This window comes from Girardinichthys multiradiatus, chromosome 1, assembly GCF_021462225.1.
Source record: "Girardinichthys multiradiatus isolate DD_20200921_A chromosome 1, DD_fGirMul_XY1, whole genome shotgun sequence".
NCBI lineage: Eukaryota > Metazoa > Chordata > Actinopteri > Cyprinodontiformes > Goodeidae > Girardinichthys > Girardinichthys multiradiatus.
In genome coordinates, this window is record NC_061794.1 from 11,512,031 (window position 1) to 11,535,778 (window position 23,748).

A 23,748-nucleotide genomic window follows, 5' to 3' on the forward strand; every position below is an offset into this window, starting at 1 on the left:
TAATCAATTAACCTGTCGACTGTTTTTATTTTTTCTATTAATAGATTAATAATCGGATAGCAAAAGGAGCTTAGTAGGAGATTTTTTTTTTTTTTTACAGAATTTGAACCAGGTGAAGCTAAAGCAATGCCACTTGAGTTCTGGATGGTGCATATTTACAGACAAAGAAGGTTTTTCATCTTAAATTCAAAATATACAGAGGCTGGACAATGAAACTGAAACACCTGGTTTTAGACCACAATAATTTATTAGTATGGTGTAGGGCCTCCTTTTGCGGCCAATACAGCGTCAGTTTGTCTTGGGAATGACATATACATGTCCTTCTCAAAATATTAGCATGTTGTGATAAAGTTCATTATTTTCCATAATGTCATAATGAAAATTTAACATTCATATATTTTAGATTCATTGCACACTAACTGAAATATTTCAGGTCTTTTATTGTCTTAGTACGGATGATTGTGGCATACAGCTCATGAAAACCCAAAATTCCTATCTCACAAAATTAGCATATTTCATCCGACCAATAAAATTAAAGTGTTTTTAATACAAAAAACGTCAACCTTAAAATAATCATGTACAGTTATGCACTCAATACTTGGTCGGGAATCCTTTAGCAGAAATGACTGCTTCAATGCGGCGTGGCATGGAGGCAATCAGCCTGTGGCACTGCTGAGGTCTTATGGAGGCCCAGGATGCTTCGATAGCGGCCTTTAGCTCATCCAGAGTGTTGGGTCTTGAGTCTCTCAACGTTCTCTTCACAATATCCCACAGATTCTCTATGGGGTTCAGGTCAGGAGAGTTGGCAGGTTAATTGAGCACAGTGATACCATGGTCAGTAAACCATTTACCAGTGGTTTTGGCACTGTGAGCAGGTGCCAGGTCGTGCTGAAAAATGAAATCTTCATCTCCATAAAGCTTTTCAGCAGATGGAAGCATGAAGTGCTCCAAAATCTCCTGATAGCTAGCTGCATTGACCCTGCCCTTGATAAAACACAGTGGACCAACACCAGCAGCTGACACGGCACCCCAGACCATCACTGACTGTGGGTACTTGACACTGGACTTCTGGCATTTTGGCATTTCCTTCTCCCCAGTCTTCCTCCAGACTCTGGCACCTTGATTTCCGAATGACATGCAGAATTTGCTTTCATCCGAAAAAAGTACTTTGGACCACTGAGCAACAGTCCAGTGCTGCTTCTCTGTAGCCCAGGTCAGGCGCTTCTGCCGCTGTTTCTGGTTCAAAAGTGGCTTGACCTGGGGAATGCGGCACCTGTAGCCCATTTCCTGCACACACCTGTGCACGGTGGCTCTGGATGTTTCTACTCCAGACTCAGTCCACTGCTTCCGCAGGTCCCCCAAGGTCTGGAATCGGCCCTTCTCCACAATCTCCCTCGGGGTCCGGTCACCTATTCTCGTTGTGCAGCGTTTTCTGCCACACTTTTTCCTTCCCACAGACTTCCCACTGAAGTGCCTTGATACAGCACTCTGGGAACAGCCTATTCGTTCAGAAATTTCTTTCTGTGTCTTACCCTCTTGCTTGAGGGTGTCAATAGTGGACTTCTGGACAGCAGTCAGGTCGGCAGTCTTACCCATGATTGGGGTTTTGAGTGATGAACCAGGCTGGGAGTTTTAAAGGCCTCAGGAATCTTTTGCAGGTGTTTAGAGTTAACTCGTTGATTCAGATGATTAGGTTCATGGCTCGTTTAGAGACCTTTTTAATGATATGCTAATTTTGTGAGATAGGAATTTTGGGTTTTCATGAGCTGTATGCCAAAATCATCCGTATTAAGACAATAAAAGACCTGAAATATTTCAGTTAGTGTGCAATGAATCTAAAATATATGAATGTTAAATTTTCATCATTACATTATGGAAAATAATGAACTTTATCACAATATGCTAATATTTTGAGAAGGACCTGTATATTGACCCTGTGGAGCTCCCGACAGACAGTTCTGTTGGAAACAGGAGAGTTGAGGTGCACATTTAATTCTGCCGTGATTTGGGCAGCCGTGGTTTTATGTTTTTTGGATACAATCCGGGTTAGCACCCAAACATCCCTTTCAGACAGCTTCCTCTTGCGTCCACAGTTAATCGTGTTGGATGTAGTTCATCCTTCTTGGTGGTATGCTGACATTACCCTGGATACCGTGGCTCTTGATACATCACAAAGACTTGCTGTCTTGGTCACAGATGCGCCAGCAAGACGTGCACCAACAATTTGTCCTCTTTTGAACTCTGGTATGTCATCCATAATGTTGTGTGCATTTCAATATTTTGAGCAAAACTGTGCTCTTACCTTGCTAATTGAACCTTCACACTCTGCTCTTACTGGTGCAATGTGCAATCAATGAAGACTGGCCAGCAGGCTGGTCCAATTTAGCCATGAAACCTCCCACACTAAAATGACAGGTGTTTCAGTTTCATTGTCCAACCCCTGTAGCTGATTGTGGTACCATTGGCGGCAATAACTGCCATTAAGCTTTTGTGATACTTGGCAATGAGTTTTTGAAATTGCTGACGCTGTGGAGCATGTTTTTGGCCCACTCTTCTCTGTCAAATAGTTGTTTTCTTTTTAATTCAGCTACGTTGGAAAGTTTTCAAGCATGAAGGTACCCACACAGTGGTGGTAGTGTGATGGTTTGGGTCTGCTTTGCCTCTTCAGGAACTGGACAACTTACTGTAATTGATACAGCTGTGACCTTTTTTCTGGAGCAGAAAATCCTGAAGGAGAATCTCAGGTCGTGACTTTAGGTTGAAGTGCATTGGGTTATGCAGTAGGACAATGATCTGAAGCACACTTGAAGAACACAGGAAGATGGCTTCGGAGTGGTCTCGTCAGAATCTGAATTTAAATTAAATTACGATGCTTTGGGCTGACCTTAAAACAGTTTATTCTTGATCGAGTTCCCTCCAATGTGGCTAAATGAAAACCACTTTGCAAAGAAGAGACAGCCAAAATTCCTCAGTCTGATGTTAAAAATTTGTTTGATCTGTAGTATTTTCAGAGTGACAAGAAAGCAAAAACAGTAGAAATCTGTAAGGGAGCGAATGCCTTTTCAGTCCTGCACTAAAAACCTGGTTGTAGATCTGAGCAGTAATGGTGCTGCTTTGAACCTTTCATCAACCTTGGTGTTGCAATGACATCTGATTTTTGCCTTAATGAGGATGCTGAGTCAGCGTTATAATGGTCTATAAACGGGTTGTGTGGTATTTTCTGCCGACTTGTTAGTTGTCCATCATCTAACAGGACTAATCAGACACTAGCTCAAATGGGTCAACTATTCTTGCTCGACATGTTACGGTTTGCATGTGACTGCAGTGGTTCCTTTCATGACAGTGGGTAAGAGAGCAGCTCAGCTTGCTTTGCCAGCCTTTCCACGTGGAGGCATAATATAAATGCAGTCCATTTACCATCCAATGGAGCGCCCCATAAACCCACTGTTCTTTACAGCTTCTTCGAAAGGATGCAGTTTCAGGGCAGCAGGGGTTGGTTGGTTGATTCCATTTGTCTCCTCCGTGTTGCTGTGACGCCTGCAGCTCCGGTGTCCTTGCTGCCAGAAGGCCAGGTGTTATCCTTGATAAGATAAATCAAAATGATTCAGGGCGGTCTCTGTTGGCGTATAAATCTGCTTCGGCTGTCCATCTTCTTTCATCTGTAATAGTACTTTCATCCAACCCGCTGGCAACCCACAATCTTTGTTTGGTTGTAACTCCAATCTCGACTTGACTGATAACACTTGCTTCCTGTCACAGCTTCTCTGAGAACGTCCAAACGTCCTCTGCCTACACCCTGACCTTAAAGTGAAACATAACTCTGTTATTTCTGTCTTCCTCTACATTTTTTTCCTCATTGTTTCTCTCGAAGCTTTTTTTATGTATCACTGAATAAAACAATGATGTGGCATCCGGGCAAAAATACATGAACTTGTAAAGTTTGTTTTAAGAATTATTTTAGAAATTACTGTCATACTAAAAAGCCAGTTATAGAGCTTAAATCCAGTCAGAATGAAATCCTTCACCACATTCACAGTTTTATAGGCCCAATGTTGGGTGTGATGATTGACTCTTTTTTTTCTTTTTTTTATTAGACAACCTGGATAAATTTTATATTAGGCGTGTTTATTAATATTTTAAAATGAATAGAAGCAATGTTAGGTATCCGAGCCTGTGTAATTAACAACCGAACATCATAAGTTGGAGCAGAAGATCTGTAACTGAGCTGCTGAGGCTCCAATTAAGCTTAATATGTTACTCCATTCCACAGCCTCAAATACGAACATAGCTTTATGTTATGACAAGGCCTAAGACCTTTGCAGTTATAAAACCTGTCCACATACAGCTGGAGCTAGGGTTGTTTGAACCTAAGAGACATGTATTACTTTTGGAAGGATCCCAATAACTTCTTAAACTACAGTTTTTTACAGAATAACACATTTGTTTTAAGACCTAAGTGCATGATGAGAGCAATGAACCACTGAGCATGAGTGGGTGTGGCACAATCGGCATGGCAAAAGGCCACACATAAAGGTTTTTTGACGTTGAACAGGGAGTGGATTTAGCTAAAATGCGGAAGTGAACAAGGAGAGGCTGAGGCTCTATGTGACATCTGAGGATCAGAGAAAGGAACCTGGTTACATCTTTACAGAACTACATTATTGTGGTTGACAACCTGCAAAATATGAGTTTCACTATTGTACTTTTTATCACAAATAAACTTTTTATGTTGTTCTGCTGTAGAAAATGTCTCACTTTATCTTTGTGTGCAGCTGGAGGGTCAGGTGGTGGCTTTGCTTGTGCAGAATATGGAGCGGCTGGATGAACAAGTGAAGGAAGAGGCTGATGGCATCTACAACACGCTTGGTAAGAAAGTGTTCATCGGTGTTCTACTGTGAACAAGCAACACTTGTCACCATATGCTGGATTTATAATGTAGAAACAAATTTACATATTGCTGCAAATCTTAACTCAACCTATTGTCTCCAGAGGGCAATTAGTCTAGTTAAGACATTTTGTTCACATTGTATTGTGTTTAGAATATTACCTACTTATGCATTACATTGTCCATGAACCTATAGGGAAAGTGTAATAAATAAAAATAAAATACAAAATTCCACCAAATTTCTTCTTGGGGTTCTGCCAGTGTTTATGTCCTAACAGAAAGAAACACAGCTTATTACATAGGGAACTCCCCATAAACAGTAAAAGTAAAAGGTGAGGCTTACCTCAGCGACTTTATAACTCCGACCCTTATCTGGTTTCTTCCAGGAACGCAGCATTAGGAGCAAATAAATGCAATAATCTGTTGGTTTCCTTTGTGCCAGTGGATCTTTCATACTATGATATCAAGTTTTCTTTGTGGCTCCACTTTTGGTCTCATGATTTCAGATTTATTTTCCCTTTTTCATATTTACAGTTCAGAAATGAATGCATTTTTAATTTAAAGCAAAGGCTTTTGTCACCAGTGGCTCTCTGTTTGGGTACACCATATTATTCACACTGGGCATCATTTGTCTAATGTGAGTACAGCAAAAAAATGGACGCATGGTCGTTTTCCCTTTTCCCACTCCGTTCAGATTTTATCCATTTGAACATGAGTGTAGAATCCAATGAATTCCTGTGGTCTCTGTGTTAGTATAGAACCTTTATTGCCCACACTAGTGCAAAAATGTTTAGCAGGGCTAAGCATTCAGGGAGTATATTTATTGTGGGTTAATTTAATTACAGATTTTCTTCATCAATGTATTTATATTGTGCAAACGTGAACAAACATGCTGTAGAGGCATTGGTTTTGAACTGAATCCCAGAGAAATGCACATTACAATGTATTACAATGTAGTTTTTTGACAGCGTGTCCACTGAGTCTGTTTTATTCGTTGTGTCATATGTTATTTACCTTCTAGACATTTTTCTTTTTGTTTAACCTATGCTGTGCATTCACTATTTGAGCTCAGAATATATCTTCATCAGCACTGCAGTGGTGTAGTCTCTCCCCACAAAGGTTTGTGCGTGTCATCTGGGCTTTTTGTTTCCATGGAGATTCCATGTTGTTGCAGTTGTTTAGTAATGTCCTGTGAAAAACTCTCAAAGCAATGCCAAGTATAATATAAATATCTTAAAAACACTTGATAGGTTCTTGCATTTTTGTTGAGCCATTAAGACATAGTCCTGTATTCCTCCTCATAGTTGGATTTATTTATTTATTAAGTAAAGTAATACTTTAAGTATTTTCTTTTCCCCCTTTTTCTGCTAAAATCAATCAATTGCACTGTCCAATGGTTTTTACCAGTACTGCATGTGTGCATGACATGCATATGAGAAGTATGAAAACTGTTTAAATGACCTCAGATGCATATGTAGTGATTTTAAATGTAAAACTTGAGAGGCATGTATCTGAGAAATCTGGGGCATTCACGACACACAGCAAGTTCTGCAGTGACTTCAGTGCTTTACTGCATAATGGATAAAAATAGCTTGCTTGAATATTCTGAACATTTGATAGACGTGGCTTTGTTTAAATCAGAAACATAAGTACACGGAAGAGTGGTGCCTTCAAGCAGCGCATGAGCCACTATTTGAGGTTTGGAGAGGGGACTGGCAGGAAACCCTTGTTGGAGTCCTTTTCCCCATCATAAAGCAGGGCTAGACCAACCTGATTTGTATTCTTTGAGGTTTAGGAGCATGTCCACTCTTTTTTAATATTGTTGACCAAATGAACGTTTGAAATACAGGGCTCACACAATTTCTCGTTATTGAAATCTCTCTCCCCAGTCCAGCTGTGGTCAGTTCCTCATATGTCCCAAAATGGGACATTCGTCTTTAGAGCAAAGTCCAAGCCATAATATTGAAAGAACTGCAGAGATCTGAGACTTTTAATCCAGACATATCATTCACTGGTCATCTATCAATTCTGTATGTATGATGGCTTCTTGAATAGAGTAGCACCAAACAGAGATTTGTGGTTGAATTCTGGTCTTTTTATCATTTTTTTAAATTAGTTGCTCTGATGCACTGTGTGTGTCAGCAGTCACTATAAAACAGAGTTTGTGGTCCAAGCTCAAGTATGCCGACGCTGAAAGATGATAAGTTCAGTTTGGTTGTTGGGTGTATTAACCCACACAATTCATTACACCATCCCCCAGCATCAGAACCTCTTGTAAGTACCTGGTTACATTTTATTTTTCATGGAAATGTTCCTACATCAGTGGGGAAATTCCTCTTTGCATGCACAAAGCACCTAAAGAACGAGTGCCTTCAACAACCTCCACCAGTATCAACAAGGATTTGCTGAAAGACTTCATCTGATTAAGGGGTCAGTTCCTTCTGTCTATGGAAATAATGGACACAGCAAAGCGGTAAGTTGCAAATAATGTTAAAATGACAGCAAACTTTATTAGAAAAAGTTATTTTAAAGAATCATCAGAATTATTTGACAGAAATGTAGACCAATAACCAAATAACTGTCTAATAAGTATTTTGGAATGTATCCATTGCTCTAGCAGTGCGGCAAGCAGTTTGTGTATTTATTCGATATCTTTGATCTCAGACATTTCTTTCCCCTAGTAGTTCAATTCAATTCAGTTTTATTTATATAGCGCCAATTCACAACACATGTCGTCTCAAGGCACTTCACAACAGTCAGGTACATACATTCCTATTAATCCTAACAATTGAACAGTGCAGTCCGAGTTAACTTTTTATTCAAATTGGATAAAAAGTTTTTCTATCTAAGGAAACCCAGCAGATTGCATCCAGTCAGTGACTTGCAGCATTCACTCCTCCTGGATGAGCATGTAGCAACAGTGGACAGTCACTGGCGTTGACTTTGCAGCAATCTCTCATACTGAGCATGCATGTAGCGACAGCGGAGAGGAAAAACTCCCTTTTAACAGGAAGAAACCTCCAGCAGGACCAGGCTCAGTGTGAGCGGCCATCTGACACGACCGACTGGGGTTTGAGAGAACAGAGCAGAGACACAAAAAGAACACAGAAGCACTGATCCAGGAGTACTTTCTATGGGAAGGAAAAGTAAATGTTAATGGATGTACAAGGGTTGGACAATGAAACTGAAACACGTGTCATTTTAGTGTGTGTGGTTTCAGGGCTAAATTGGACCAGCCTGGTAGCCAGTCTTCATTGATTGCACATTGCACCATTAAGAGCAGAGTGTGAAAGTTCATTTAGCAGGGTAAGAGCACAGTTTTGCTCAAAATATTGAAATGCACACAACATTATGGGTGACATACCAGAGTTCAAAAGAGGACAAATTGTTGGTGCACGTCTTGCTGGTGCAACTGTGACCTAGACAGCAAGTCTTTGTGATGTATCAAGAGCCACGGTATCCAGGGTAATGTCAGCATACCACCAAGAAGGACGAACCACATCCAACAGGATTAACTGTGGACGCAAGAGGAAGCTGTCTGAAAGGGATGTTCGGGTGCTAACCCGGATTGTATCCAAAAAACATAAAACCACGGCTGCCCAAATCACGGCAGAATTAAATGTGCACCTCAACTCTCCTGTTTCCACCAGAACTGTCCATCGGGAGCTCCACAGGGTCAATATACACGGCCAGGCTGCTATAGCCAAACCTTTGGTCACTCATGCCAATGCCAAACGTCGGTTTCAATGGTGCAAGGAGCGCAAATCTTGGGCTGTGGACAATGTGAAACATGTATTGTTCTCTGATGAGTCCACCTTTACTGTTTTCCCCACATCCGGGAGAGTTACGGTGTGGAGAAGCCCCAAAGAAGCGTACCACCCAGACTGTTGCATGCCCAGAGTGAAGCATGGGGGTGGATCAGTGATGGTTTGGGCTGCCATATCATGGCATTCCCTTGGCCCAATACTTGTGCTAGATGGGCGCGTCACTGCCAAGGACTACCGAACCATTCTTGAGGACCATGTGCATCCAATGGTTCAAACATTGTATCCTGAAGGCGGTGCCGTGTATCAGGATGACAATGCACCAATACACACAGCAAGACTGGTGAAAGATTGGTTTGATGAACATGAAAGTGAAGTTGAACATCTCCCATGGCCTGCACAGTCACCAGATCTAAATATTATTGAGCCACCTTGGGGTGTTTTGGAGGAGCGAGTCAGGAAACGTTTTCCTCCACCAGTATCACGTAGTGACCTGGCCACTATCCTGCAAGAAGAATGGCTTAAAATCCCTCTGACCACTGTGCAGGACTTGTATATGTCATTCCCAAGACAAATTGATGCTGTATTGGCCGCAAAAGGAAGCCCTACACCATACTAATAAATTATTGTGGTCTAAAACCAGGTGTTTCAGTTTCATTGTCCAACCCCTGTAGCTCCTTTAGTTGTTTCACCTAGAAAGAAAGAACAGATAAACTCTGAGCCAGTTTTCAAGGTTAGAGTCTGAAAGAGAGCACATTCAGTTAGTCACAGTAAAAGCTCAGTCAATCGCCATGTCTAGGAGAGAGAAAGGGTTAAATACTAAAAGACAGGGCTATGTGGATCATCGGTAGAGGGTGAGCATTAAGTTGTTGCCAGCAGAAGCTCGGACGATTCCCCTCTCCAGAAAGGTGTCACAGGTAGACACAGAGCCAGGCCAGGTGTAGCTTCTAGGAAGAGAAAAGAGAGAACAAGGTTAAAAGCTGAAATAACAGCAAATAATGCAAAATTGGAGAGTAGTGTGAGAATGTAGCGAAGAGGGTGAAAGTGGTCATTATGTCCTCCAGCAGCCTAAGCCTATAGCAGCATAACTACACAGATAGTTTCAGTTCAGATTATTTAGTTAAACAGCGCTTATTTACAACAATGTCGTCACAAGGAACCCCACAAAGGGTCCCACTCATGGTCATTGTTATACTAAAAACCACAAGGATTGGGAAATCTCTCTCTGTCAGACTGATCACAACCATCGGAAAAGAGAAGGGGTCACACAGGTAGCAGAAATGGAGGGTGTGTTTGCACCTCAACCATAACTGAGCCGGTTTAGGCTAAACCTGACTCCCCCTTACTCCATCCAACAGGGAGGGAGGAAGGCTCCCTCCCTGATAAACTAAGCCATTCTAACTATAAGCTTTATCAAAAAGGAAAGTTTTAAGCCTAGTCTTAAAAGTAGACAGGGTGTCTGCCTCATGGACCAAAACTGGGAGCTGGTTCCACAGGAGAGGAGCCTGATAACTAAAGGATCTGCCTCCCATTCTACTTCTAGAGACTCTAGGAACCACCAGTAAACCTGTAGTCTCAGAACGAAGTGCTCTGTTAGCAACGTATGGAACAATCAGATCTCTGATGTATGATGGAGCTAGATCATTAAGGGCTTTATATGTGAGGAGGAGAATTTTAAATTCTATTCTGGATTTAACGGAGCCAATGAAGGGAAGCTAAAATAGGAGAAATATGATCTCTCTTTTTAATTTTCATCAGAACTCTTGCTGCAGCATTTTGAATCAGCTGAAGGCTTTTAACTGCATTTTGTGGACATCCTGATAGTAACGAATTACAATAGTCCAGCCTTGAAGTAACAAATGGATGGACTAGTTTTTCAGCATCACTCCTGGATAGAATATTTCTAATTTTGGCAATGTTCTGGAGATGAAAGAAGGAAATCCTAGAAACCTGTTTAATATGGGATTTAAATGACATGTCCTGGTCAACAGTAACACCAGGGTTTTTTACTTTATTACCAGAGGTCAATTTAATGCCATCCAGGTTAAGTGATTGACTAAGCAGTTTCTTTTTTAAAGACTCCGGTCCAAAGACGACAACTTCTGTCTTGTCTGAATTTAGAAGCAAAACATTTAAAGTCATCCAAGTTTTTATATCTTCAAGACATGCTTGTAGTCTATCTAACTGGTTGGGCTCATCAGGATTTATGGATAAGTAAAGCTGAGTCTCATCAGCTTAACTGAAAATGTATCCCATGCTGCCTGATAATTTGACCTATTGGAAGCATATATATATATATATATATATATATATATATATATATAGTAAAGAGAATTGGCCCAAGTACTGAACCCTGTGGTACTCCACAATTAACCCTGGAGTTTAAAGATGATTTATCATTTACATGAACAAACTGGAATCTGTCAGACAAATAAGATTTAAACCAGCCTATTCCAGCCTTTTTAAGAGAATATTATGGTCGACTGTATCAAATGCAGCACTGAGATCTAACAGAACCAGAACAGACACAAGTCCATTATTTGAGGCCATAAGAATATCATTAGTGACTTTCAGCAGAGCTGTTTCAGTGCTATGATGAGCTCTGAAACCTGACTGAAACTCTTCAAACAGGTCATTGCTGTATAAATGCTCACACATTTGATTAGCAACAATTTTCTCAAGAATTTTAGATAAGAATGGAAGATTGGATATAGGTCTGTAATTTTTCAAGTCATCTCGATCAAGCGAAGGTTTCTTAAGTAAAGGTTTAAGTACAGCTAACTTAAAACCTGTGGTACATATCCATTTACTAAAGATAGATTAATCATATCTAAAATGGGGCTGGTAATCAGAGGGAACACTTCCTTAAATAATTTGGTTGGGATTGGGTCCCTATCACTGTAAAAACTGACAGTCTCCTTGTTTGAATGCACATATTTTATGTCTTGAACTCCACTTGTTTTAATGCGTTTTTTATAGAAAACATAAGTTTATGTGTTTTCCAGTGCTTAACTCATAGTTGTAAAATGTCCTGACTGTTTTTAAGCTAGGGCTGCACGGTTGCGCAGTTGGTAGCACTGTTGCCGTGCAGCAAGAAGGTCCTGGGTTCGACTCCTGGTCAGGGGTCTTTCTTGCATGTTCTCCTCGTGCATGCGTGGGTTCTCACCGGGTACTCTGGCTTCCTCCCACAGTCCAAAAATGTTCCCCTTAGAGTGTGTGCGTGGTTGTTTGTCCTGTATGTCTCTGTGTTGCCCTGCGATAGTTTGGCAACCTGTCCAGGGTGTACCCTGCCTCTCGCCCGTAGACTGCTGGAGATAGGCACCAGCTCCCCCATGACCCACTATGGAATAAGCAGCATAGAAGATGAATGATTGAATTTACTGTGTGTTGATATGACATCCTGGTCATTGTTCTGATATCAGTAGCATTGTGCCTCTGAAAGTGTGTGTGCAGCTTGAGGAAAGAACCGTACTGTGTGTTTTTTAAAACAGTTTTCCGGTACTTGGACCCCGGAAACAGTCACTACTTCTATCTAAAGACTATTAAATGAACGACTCTCAAACAGTTTCTAACTTTTAGCTCTTTTAATCTAAATTAAGGCACAGGAATGATTACAGAGATCAGCGCTGAGGCTCCTGTCTTGGACCGTCGCCGTCTGTTAGAGGATGACGTAGAGCCTCGATAGAAGGTCACATGTAGTTTTATATATGGCACTCCAATGCAATGGATGTTCTCTCCGTCAGTGATTATCAGTAGACTATGTGTCACCATTGTGGTGTCTATCTGTGTAGTGGTGGGTGTCCATACTTAATTTAAGTGTGCTGTAGCTTTCTAATCAACCCAGTTATGCCAGCTGCTCCACTATCAAACCCAGTGCCCCAGCTTCAGGTCATTTATGACAAACCTTGGGCCATTTATCCTTGTATTGTATGTTTATGAGCATTCTTATCCTATTGTAACAAAAGGGAAACATTAGAACTTATATTTATTTCACTATAGTATAAAAGGGAAAAACAGCTATGAGCATATTAATAAAGATTATTTCTAACAAATTCCTGCGAAATAGGCGTATCTGAAATGACTTGGAGGGCTTAGTTTTGGTATTTGTAAATTGGGTTGGTTGGAGAGGGGGTAAACTTTTGAAAAGTGACTAAACGTAAAAGCCATTAATTTTTGTACATGCATGGTCCCTTTGACAGCAGTAAATGTAGACACAAGATATAGGAGAGGGCAGTCCTAGCCTTTGTATTTAGCCTCACATGAATCAGACTTTCTGCCCCTCAGCTCTTTTTGTGTTGAATGAGTCTACTGAGATGATTTCTCTTTCTTTGTTGCCAGATTGAGGCTGTGTGTCAAGAGGGCTGTTTAGGTGTGTGTATTTGGCTCTGTGTATGTGGCTTTCATCATGGGAGCAACACTTGTGCATCCTCTGAAGTTCTGCATTTGTGTGTATCTGTGTGTGTGTGAGAGAGAGAGAGAGAGAGAGAGAGAGAGAGAGAGTTATCAAGGGAGCTCTCCAAGCTTGAATAAGCCTTTTGTCTGCCTTGGCCGCTTTCTGTTCTGGGCCTGCTTTCCTCTAGGATGCTGTCTGCTCTGTTTGAATCCCTGATAAAGGGCCTTGGTCTTTCTCCCTCAGCACCCTTTCACTCAATCTCCTTCTCTGTTGTTGTTTCTCCATCAGTTCTCTTATCATCTGCAGCCCATCTCTCCAGATGTTGGTTTTTGCTTTTTTTGTTATTTTCATATTGCTGAGCTTCTCCTCACTCATTTCTGGTGTCTCTCATTCCCTCAGTTTTCTCGTCATTTATCTTTGACTTGTCTACCTAACTTTTCCCGTCCCCCTTCTTCTCTGCTCATTTCTCTCCTTTTTCTCCTTCCTTCCGTCACATCTCACAGTCTCTCTCAGCCTCCCTCTGCTTCCATTTGATCTGATGGAGGCATGAATTGCAGAGACAGACCTTTGGAAGCAGAGAATTATAAGATAAGTTGGGGAAAAAGCACCGAGAGAAAAATCAGATTTGATGTAGATTAGTCACACCCGACTGATACTTGATCCGCTTAATAAGATCAGTTTTGATCTGGAATTTCAGATTGCTGTTTCCATCCATCCATCTGTTCTCTGTAAGCCCTTATTGTTGTTAACAGACTGCACCCTATATCCTGGAAACTGGACAAAAATATCTTTTCATGGTCCACAACATTTACAAAACCAATCTAGCTATGCACCGTTTTTAAATTCATATATATATGTCAACCTTAATTACAAATATCACTGTTTCACAGTACTAACAGTACGATTTAAAACAAAATATACATTTTCTTGCCAAAAGTACACACTCACCCATCCACATCATTGTATTCAGCTGTTCAAGTAATTTTCAGGGCCACATGTGTATAAAAGCAACCACTTTGAAAGCTAGACTGCTTCTAAAACATTGGGTCAGCCTCAGGAGCTCAGTGAATCTCAGCGTGGTACCAATAGGATAACACTTGTGCAATAACTCCAGTTGTGAAATGTCCTCATTGCTAAATGTCAATTGTTATTTAAACAAAGCTGAAGTAAATGGGAAAGTTGGAAACGAAGTGGTAGGTCACAGAAAACTGCGGAGTGGTGCCGAGGTGTGTAGTGCACAGAGGTCATGACTTTCCTTTAGATTTATTTGCTACAGGCCTACAAACTAGATGTGACCTCAAGAACTATTCAGAGAGGGCTTCTTGGGATGGGTTTCCATGGCCGAGGAGCTGCATCTAAGTCTTACAAGAGGTACAGTGCCAAGTGGCCGATGCAGAGATGTAAAACGCGCCACTAGATTCTAGAGCAGTGGAGATGGGTTCTCTGGAATCATGCTTCTTTGTCTTTCAACCCAATGGCAAAGTCTGGATTAAGCAGTAATTAGGAAAACAACAATCTCCTAACTGCACAGTGTAAAGTTTGGTGCGGAGGGGATTATGATGTAGGGCTGGTTTTCTGTAGTTGGCCTTGGCACATTAGTTCCAGTGAAAGAAACACTTAATGCTTCAGCACACCTAGCCATTTCAGACATTTCATGCTCCCAACTTTGTCTGAACCTGAGTTTCATGAGCATTGCCCTGACCTCAACCAGATAGAACACCTTTTGGGATGAATTGCGGAGAATGGGTGCCAGGTCTTCTTGTCCAGCATCAGTGTCTGACCTTTTAAATGTTTTGTATCCGACTTTTTCAGGAATAGTAAGCCATGGGGTGTATCTTACAATTTGTGTTGTTTTGTACCCTCCAGTGGGCCGTGCCATACCTGCTTTTACAGGCAATGATTTAAATTAATTTTCTATATTTTGTCCATGTCTACTGTAAGGAAGCTTGACTAAACAACTTCAATAAACCAGCCGGGGCAGGGTTGCGTAGAGTAACTTGATCAGGAGTCTGAATCTTGTCTTATTTTATCAGTCAACTGAACAAAATGGAGACCAAAACCAAGATAAATGAAAATAATATAGTTTAATGAAATTATATGGCAGAATGAAGCATTTTTTCCCATGACTGTCTTGTACAGCAACTCATGGAAATAATAAACTACAAAGCAAAATAACCTGATACTCAGTGGATTAAGTACATGGGTATGAAACTGTTTGTTTAAAGAAATGGAAATTGGAAAACAGCAGTAGAAATTGGCAAAGGGACGGTTTGACCCAGAGCAACTCCTGTCACTCCGGTACTTTCTTTGGTCTCATTGAAAGGAGTTAAAACCATAGGAGGGGTATGATGGAACAAAAACCTTAAGTAGGATTACTGGTGTAGTAAATGACAACTCAAATGTGACTGCGCTGATGGTGATTATTATGGAAGAAAAACTGTTAAGATAAAAACTCAGGAGCAGAACTGCAGGGTTGAACCCAAAACCTTCCGAATCTTAGGCGTACTTACTACTACAGTTGATCCAGCTATATAATAATTCGTAAAACTGAAACTATCTCATGTTTTTCAGGTGGAACGATTTTCCATGGCTGAGTTTTTCGTTGTCTTTTTTTTCATTTCCTGCAGCTATTATTGAAAATATGGCAGAGTTCAGACCTGGCCTGTGCACTGAAGCCGCTCAACAGGGACTCATGCAGTGGCTGCTCAAAAGGATCAAGGTAAGAACTTGGTCAATTGGAATGTTGCTGCTCGGATACAAGTCGATTGTTTTGACTATCCTACTTAGAAAAACATTGCCATCTAGTTTGTAATTTGCTAAAATACAGTAAGATTGGACACAGTGTTTAACCGGATATTAAACTCTATCGTAATTACATATTTTGCTGATATTCTGCAGCCTTGCTTAGAAATTAACCTGAGTATATTGTAAATTCACATTTTGGATTTATGTTGTTTCTTTTGTTTAATAAAATACTTAAATCACTAAATAACAACTTAATAGTTGCCTTCATGTAAAAAAAGGGAGTTTCATTAGATAAATATAATAAAATGATGATTTAAATTAGTCAGATGAGGTTTTAATTGTTACGTGACTCAATTCTTGTGTAAACAACGTACCTCATAAACTTGGAAATTGTGATTTAGTTTAATAACTGTATTAACATGTAATGAAAGTAATAGTCAGTTGTAGCTGTATATTTATCTAAATTCGCTTCTGATTCAGTTATTAGAAAGTTGTGTTGCTCCAAAGGTTATTCGTTTTTCTGTTTTCACTCTGTTGGCTGTTGTGATTGAACTAAATGAGGCTATAAATTTATTCCGAAATGCCGCTTCATCTACTACATGAGGCAGGCTGCTGCCCGAGGCTACAAACTGCAGGTTTTTTATGTAGGATACCTAGTGATTTTTGTAGCTCTCTGGAGAACAGAGCTTCTCAAGATGAGTGGTAATTAGAACTCGCTCTCTCTCTCAGGCCAAGATGCCGTTTGATGCTAACAAGCTGTACTGCAGTGAGATTCTGGCCATCTTGCTGCAAAATAACGACAGTAAGTTTGTCTCTGTAAATGTTGTTTTATTACCTCCATCCTGATGTGTCCTGTGTCCGCTTCCCCTTATTTTGTGATTTCCTCCGTCCTTTTTCCTCATTACTCTTCTCTAATACTAAACCTCCTAAATATTCCTTTGAATTTCTGCCTCCCTCTCCCTTTTTCCCACTCCTTTGTCAATTTCATTTTCCTGCATCACTTTTTCTACTTCATGTTACCTTTCATGTCTTCCACCATCTCTTTGGGTATATTTACTGTCGTCTTCTTACTTTCCCATCCTCACTAAAAAAACACGTCATAGATGGAGCCACAGGATGGTCAGGTCCATGGACACGCTCTCTTTAATGATGCAGTTGGACTCATGTCTCAATTTACACCAATTTCCCTTTTCTTTACTTATTGTGTCTCAATTATTAGCTATTTTCTTTGCATTTCCACATCCTCAGAGAAAAACCGACTTTAAGACAAGCTGTCACAGATAATGTCCCAGCTTTAATTTTTGAGGTCTTCTTGAGGTAATAACAAGGCAAATCACCCCGTTTTTATAGAAAGTGGCACTTTATATGGCTCCTTGAAGTCCTAATTTGCTCGTGGTTTTCTTCTGTTGCTGTTGAATGTGACTTAAAGCACAGATGTCAAAGCTAAAGTGGAAAATTATCAACAAAGTGTTCCAGAGCTGGAGTCTACATGGATTAGTTTCACAACATGAGTGTTTTAAAGAGCACATCTTTCCTCTGACTGTTTTCAGTTTGATCATGCATTTTGGATCTTGTCCTCATTTTTCTCCCCTTTTAGACTTTTGTTTTGCACTGTGTAATAAATGAAAACGCTTTAAACTGTTTTTTATCCATCTTGCTGCTCTTTCTTTTAGTCTTTACCTGCCGTTTTATTGTAATCTTTCATTTTTAGTCTTTACTCTATTGTATTTTTTTTCCCACAGCTACCCGAGAACTACTGGGAGAAATGGATGGTATCGATGTGTTACTGCAGCAGCTCTCTGTAAGATGGTTTTTTCTTTTTGCCCACTAACCTTCAGTGGAAAACATATTGCCTTGTTGGCCGTACTGTTTGCACATTGCTTGTTCTGTCATATTGAAACTGGGCAGTCGATCCCCATCAACTCATTAAACGAACCAACTGAAATACGTGACTTTGTGGAACATAGTGCTGATTGATCAGCATCATATAGTGCTTGGCAATAGTAGTCATACCCTCTGACCTTTTTTGTTTTTGCATTCTGCAACATTACAACCATAAACTCTGTGTATTATCGGGTTTGTATGTCATAAAACCAACACAAAGTATTGCATTATTGTGAGTTGGAGGAAAAGGGATACATGGTTTTGCAAATTTACAGATAAAAGTTTTTGGAAAGCGTGGCATGCATTTGTATCTTGCTCCTCTGAGTCAGTACTTTCCAGAACTGCCTTTCACTCCAAATACAGCTTTGCAGTATGTCCCTGTCACCTTTACACATCTAGAGCCTGCACTTTGTGTACATTTTTCATTTCAAAATAGCTCAAGCTCAGTCTAATTAGATGGAGAGTGTTAGGTTTGGGGTCTTAGGTCTGAGCAGAATAATTATAACATATAGATGTGCTTTGATTGAGCCCATTCCAACGTAGTTCTGTCTGTATGTTTAATGGTTGGAGGACATTGTCCTGCTGGGCCATGAACCTCTGCCCTACTTTCAGATCAAGCCTGTATTTAGCTCTGTCCTTCTTCCCTAGAAGAAATATATCTGCATGTAATTAAATGGCAGCACCTTTGTAATGTTGTGGATGGAAATTAAACAAACGCATAAGCAAGAACTTACAGCTGCTTGCCCTTCCTGCTCCCCTTAACTGTGTATCTTCCTGCTTGTTAAGCACACTGACAGGACGCTTCTGATTGTTTGAGTATAAAACCAGTCACATTCTCTGGCTGTCAACACCACAGAAATTACAATCCGCACAGGACCAATAGACCCACAACCTGTTACCAGGACGCGGCCCAGTGGATGGGGACCCCTGCTCTAGATCCCTTAGAACAAAGTACAACCAGGACCTCTTGTTTGTACATTAATACTCTCCTTGACAGGCCTGTCAGTCCAGGTGGCAGTTTTACATTTTGGAGTTCTTTAAATGGTGTATTGAACAGTGTTGTCAGATATGCACAATATACAGGTCCTTCTCAAAATATTAGCATATTGTGATAAAGTTCATTATTTTCCATAATGTCATGATGAAAATTTAACATTCATATATTTTAGATTCGTTGCGCACTAACTGAAATATTTCAGGTCTTTTATTGTCTTAATACGGATGATTTTGGCATACAGCTCATGAAAACCCAAAATTCCTATCTCACAAAATTAGCATATCATTAAAAGGGTCTCTAAACGAGCTATGAACCTAATCATCTGAATCAACAAGTTAACTCTAAACACCTGCAAAAGATTCCTGAGGCCTTTAAAACTCCCAGCCTGGTTCATCACTCAAAACCCCAATCATGGGTAAGACTGCCGACCTGACTGCTGTCCAGAAGGCCACTATTGACACCCTCAAGCAAGAGGGTAAGACACAGAAAGAAATTTCTGAACGAATAGGCTGTTCCCAGAGTGCTGTATCAAGGCACCTCAGTGGCAAGTCTGTGGGAAGGAAAAAGTGTGGCAGAAAACGCTGCACAACGAGAAGAGGTGACCGGACCCTGAGGAAGATTGTGGAGAAGGGCCGATTCCAGACCTTGGGGGACCTGCGGAAGCAGTGGACTGAGTCTGGAGTAGAAACATCCAGAGCCACCGTGCACAGGCGTGTGCAGGAAATGGGCTACAGGTGCCGCAGTCCCCAGACCTGGGCTACAGAGAAGCAGCACTGGACTGTTGCTCAGTGGTCCAAAGTACTTTTTTCGGATGAAAGCAAATTCTGCATGTCATTCGGAAATCAAGGTGCCAGAGTCATGGAGGAAGACTGGGGAGAAGGAAATGCCAAAATGCCAGAAGTCCAGTGTCAAGTACCCACAGTCAGTGATGGTCTGGGGTGCCGTGTCAGCTGCTGGTGTTGGTCCACTGTGTTTTATCAAGGGCAGGGTCAATGCAGCTAGCTATCAGGAGATTTTGGAGCACTTCATGCTTCCATCTGCTGAAAAGCTTTATGGAGATGAAGATTTAATTTTTCAGCACAACCTGGCACCTGCTCACAGTGCCAAAACCACTGGTAAATGGTTTACTGACCATGGTATCACTGTGCTCAATTGGCCTGCCAACTCTCCTGACCTGAACCCCATAGAGAATCTGTGGGATATTGTGAAGAGAACGTTGAGAGACTCAAGACCCAACACTCTGGATGAGCTAAAGGCCGCTATCGAAGCATCCTGGGCCTCCATAAGACCTCAGCAGTGCCACAGGCTGATTGCCTCCATGTCACGCCGCATTGAAGCAATCATTTCTGCCAAAGGATTCCCGACCAAGTATTGAATGCATAACTGTACATGATTATTTGAAGGTTGACGTTTTTTGTATTAAAAACACTTTTCTTTAATTGGTCGGATGAAATATGCTAATTTTGTGAGATAGGAATTTTGGGTTTTCATGAGCTGTATGCCAAAATCATCCGTATTAAGACAATAAAAGACCTGAAATATTTCAGTTAGTGTGCAATGAATCTAAAATATATGAATGTTAAATTTTCATTATGACATTATGGAAAATAATAAACTTTATCACAATATGCTAATATTTTGAGAAGGACCTGTATTATGGATAGGCTGCTTTAAACTTCTCCACTCCTTCACCATTGACCAGTCTGGTGTGTCCCTTGGTCTCCATGATACTGTTTATTCACTAATATTAATATGTTGAATATTCTTTTATATTATAATCTGTGATTTAGAATGTTCTTTTTTTGATCATGCTTTAATTTTTAAACTGTAATCTTTGTTGAGCACTTTGGGATTTTTATCTGGGAAAGAGGCTACTGAAATAAAATTAGCTTCATATTTTTTAACAAACCTCAGAGCAGCCATATTTATACTGAAAATAAATTACACACGGGGATTTTAGATGCTTATTAGGTGACTTGTGAAGGTAGTGGGTTACACTGAATTTTATTTAGAGGCATCAGACTAAAAAAAGTAGAAAAAAGTATGTATTTTCCTTTTACTTCACAATTATATTCTATTTTGTGTTGGTCTATCGTATATTGTCTATAAGAAAGGCATTGATGGTTTGTGGTTGTATTGTGACAAAATGCAAACAAGAGATACGAATTTTTCTGCAAGGAAATGTATCTGAAAATATGTTTTTATTATTACTATTAAGATTTTGACTTTCTTTGTTGAATAATGACTCTTCTTAGTCTGCCCAACAGTTGCTAAATTTGCCCAAATATCTTTTTTTCTATTTTTTTTGTTTCCTCTCTCAGGTGTTTAAACGTCACAACCCAAACACAGCCGAGGAGCAGGAGATGATGGAAAACCTCTTTGATGCTCTGTGTTCCTGCCTCATGCTGTCCTCCAATCGGGACCGCTTCCTTAAAGGAGAAGGACTGCAGCTAATGAACCTCATGCTCAGGTAAGGCTTCAGTTTGTGTGCGACACACTACCAGTACCTCAACTGGGAACTGAGCGGTCAGTGGTAGCACTTTCATGCCTGTACTATCTGACCGCATGTCCGCAAATATCCAGCTGTGGAAGCACTGCTCCAGTACAAGTTTAATCTAAAAAAAACAGTGGATTGGATAAAATGCTAAATGGATCATATACTGATTGATGTGAAATTTATTTTGTCGTCTGTGTTTTTTTCCTCTTAAACAGAAGCTACAGATAGCATATTAGTTTATTTTCCAGTTGCAGATGTAGAAACAGTTGTTCCAAACCATTTTTCAGATTTGTTAATGGTTCAAACACCATTTGGCTAGTCATTAAGTTCAGTTTTATAGAACAAAAAAATAAATAGATAAATACATGAAGAGTGTGAAATTTCACAATAAATAAGGTAAGTCAGTAAGACAAATTTGCTTGAAAGTGGTGTGTTGTTTCCACTACATTTTCTACCTTCTCCTAATGGTTCAAACATCAATTGCAAACAGTTTAAGATATTTACAAAAACACAATTGTATTTGTCATAGAACAGAACACAAAGAGAAATAAGAAATAATGGAGGGGAAAGGGATCAATCAGAATCAGAAAAGCTTTATTGCCAAGTACGTTTTTGGACATACAAGGAATTTGTTTTGGCGTAGTCGGTGCAATACAGTACAAATTAAACAGTATAAATATATATATTTTTTTCTACCGCTTATTCCATAGTGGGTCGCGGGGGAGCTGGTGCCTATCTCCAGCAGTCTATGAGCGAGAGGCAGGGTACACCCTGGACAGGTCGCCAGTCCATCGCAGGGCAACACACAAACAACCAAGCACACACTCATTCACCTAAGGGCAATTTAGAGAGACCAATTAACCTAACAGGCATGTCTTTGGACTGTGGGAGGAAGCCAGAGTACCCGGTGAGAACCCACGCATGCACGGGGAGAACATGCAAACTCCATGCAGAAAGACCCCAGGCCAGGAATCGAACCCAGGACCTTCTTGCTGCAAGGCAACAGTGCTACCAACTGCGCCACCGTGCAGTATAAACATATCTACAATATAATATAAATATATGTGCACAGTTTTAAGTGAGTGAGAGTAAATATAGAGCAGTATAAGATGCAAGAGCAATACAACAGTGCAGGTGATCATTGTGCAAGTAAAGCAGGAGTCCAAGCTGAACGTTAATGTAGACTGCAGCCAATCACCTTCTCAGCAGACCGAATGACACGCTGCAGCCTGCCCTTATCCTTGGCTGTAGCAGCGGCGTACCAGATGGTGATGGAGGAGGTGAGGATGGACTCAATGATGGCTGTGTAGAAGTGCACCATCATAGTCTTTGGCAGGTTGAATTTCTTCAGCTGCCGCAGGAAGAACATCCTCTGCTGGGCTTTCTTGATGAGGGAGCTGATGTTTGGCTCCCACTTGAGATCCTGGGAGATGATGGTTCCCAGGAAGCGGAAAGATTCCACAGTGTCAATTGTGGAGTCACAGAGGGTGATGGGGGCAGGTGGGGCTGGGTTCTGCCTGAAGTCCACAACCATCTCCACTGTCTTCAGAGCGTTGTGCTCAAGGTTGTTCTGGCTGCACCAGTCCAACAGATGGTCCACCTCCCATCTGTACACGGACTCGTCACCATCAGAGATGAGTCCGATCAGGGTGGTGTCGTCCGCAAACTTCAGAAGCTTGACAGACTGGTGACTGGAGGTGCAGCTGTTGGTGTACAGGGAGAAGAGCAGAGGAGAGAGAACACAGCCTTGGGGGGAACCGGTGCTGATGGTCAGGGAGTCAGAGACGTGCTTCCCCAGCCTCACGCGCTGCTTCCTGTCAGACAGGAAGTCAGTGATCCACCTACAGGTGGAGTCGGGCACACTCAGCTGGGAGAGCTTCTCCTGGAGCAGAACTGGGACGATGGTGTTGAAGGCAGAGCTGAAATCCACAAACAGGATCCTGGCATAGGTTTCTGTGGAGTCCAGGTGCCGGAGGATGAAGTGAAGGGCTAGGTTGACTGCATCGTCTACAGACCTGTTGGCTCTGTAGGCAAACTGCAGGGGGTCCAGGAGGGGGTCGGTGATGTCTTTTAGGTGTGAGAGCACAAGGCGCTCAAAGGACTTCATCACCACAGAGGTCAGGGCAACGGGTCTGAAGTCATTAAGCCCTGTGGTCCTTGGCTTCTTGGGAACAGGGACGATGGTGGAGGACTTGAAGCAGGCTGGCACATGACATGTCTCCAGTGAGGTGTTAAAAATGTCTGTGAAGACTGGAGACAGCTGATCAGCGTAGTGCTTCAGGCTGGCTGGTGAGACAGAATCCGGACCAGCAGCTTTCCGGGGGTTCTGTCTCCTGAAGAGTTTGTTGACGTCCCTCTCCTGGATGGAAAGAGCCGTCCTCGGCGTGGGTAGGGGGCTGGTGGGGGGGAACTTCAGGGTGGGGGTTGGAGGTGCCAAGGCCCCTCTTGAGGTTGGGGAGGTGGGGGTGGTGGATTGTGGCTGCAGCTGTTGGGGGGCGTCGTGGGGGATGGTTGCAGGACTGTCCCTTTGTCTTTCAAAGTAACCTTCGGGCTCTCTCTTTTGTGGAAACATTGATGCATTTA

At 41.3% G+C, this 23,748-nt stretch overlaps 1 protein-coding gene across 1 annotated transcript in view; it reads left to right on the plus strand.

Annotated features, from left to right (window-relative positions):
• The window catches only part of ctnnbl1 (catenin, beta like 1), a 94,473-nt gene that overhangs the window by 9,031 nt on the left and 61,694 nt on the right, over positions 1–23,748 (plus strand). The window contains exons 6-10 of the mRNA XM_047362895.1: positions 4,773–4,866; positions 15,670–15,761; positions 16,517–16,589; positions 17,530–17,588; positions 20,990–21,138. Coding sequence (XP_047218851.1) covers positions 4,773–4,866; positions 15,670–15,761; positions 16,517–16,589; positions 17,530–17,588; positions 20,990–21,138 — 467 coding nt within the window. The remainder of the gene's footprint in view (positions 1–4,772; positions 4,867–15,669; positions 15,762–16,516; positions 16,590–17,529; positions 17,589–20,989; positions 21,139–23,748) is intronic.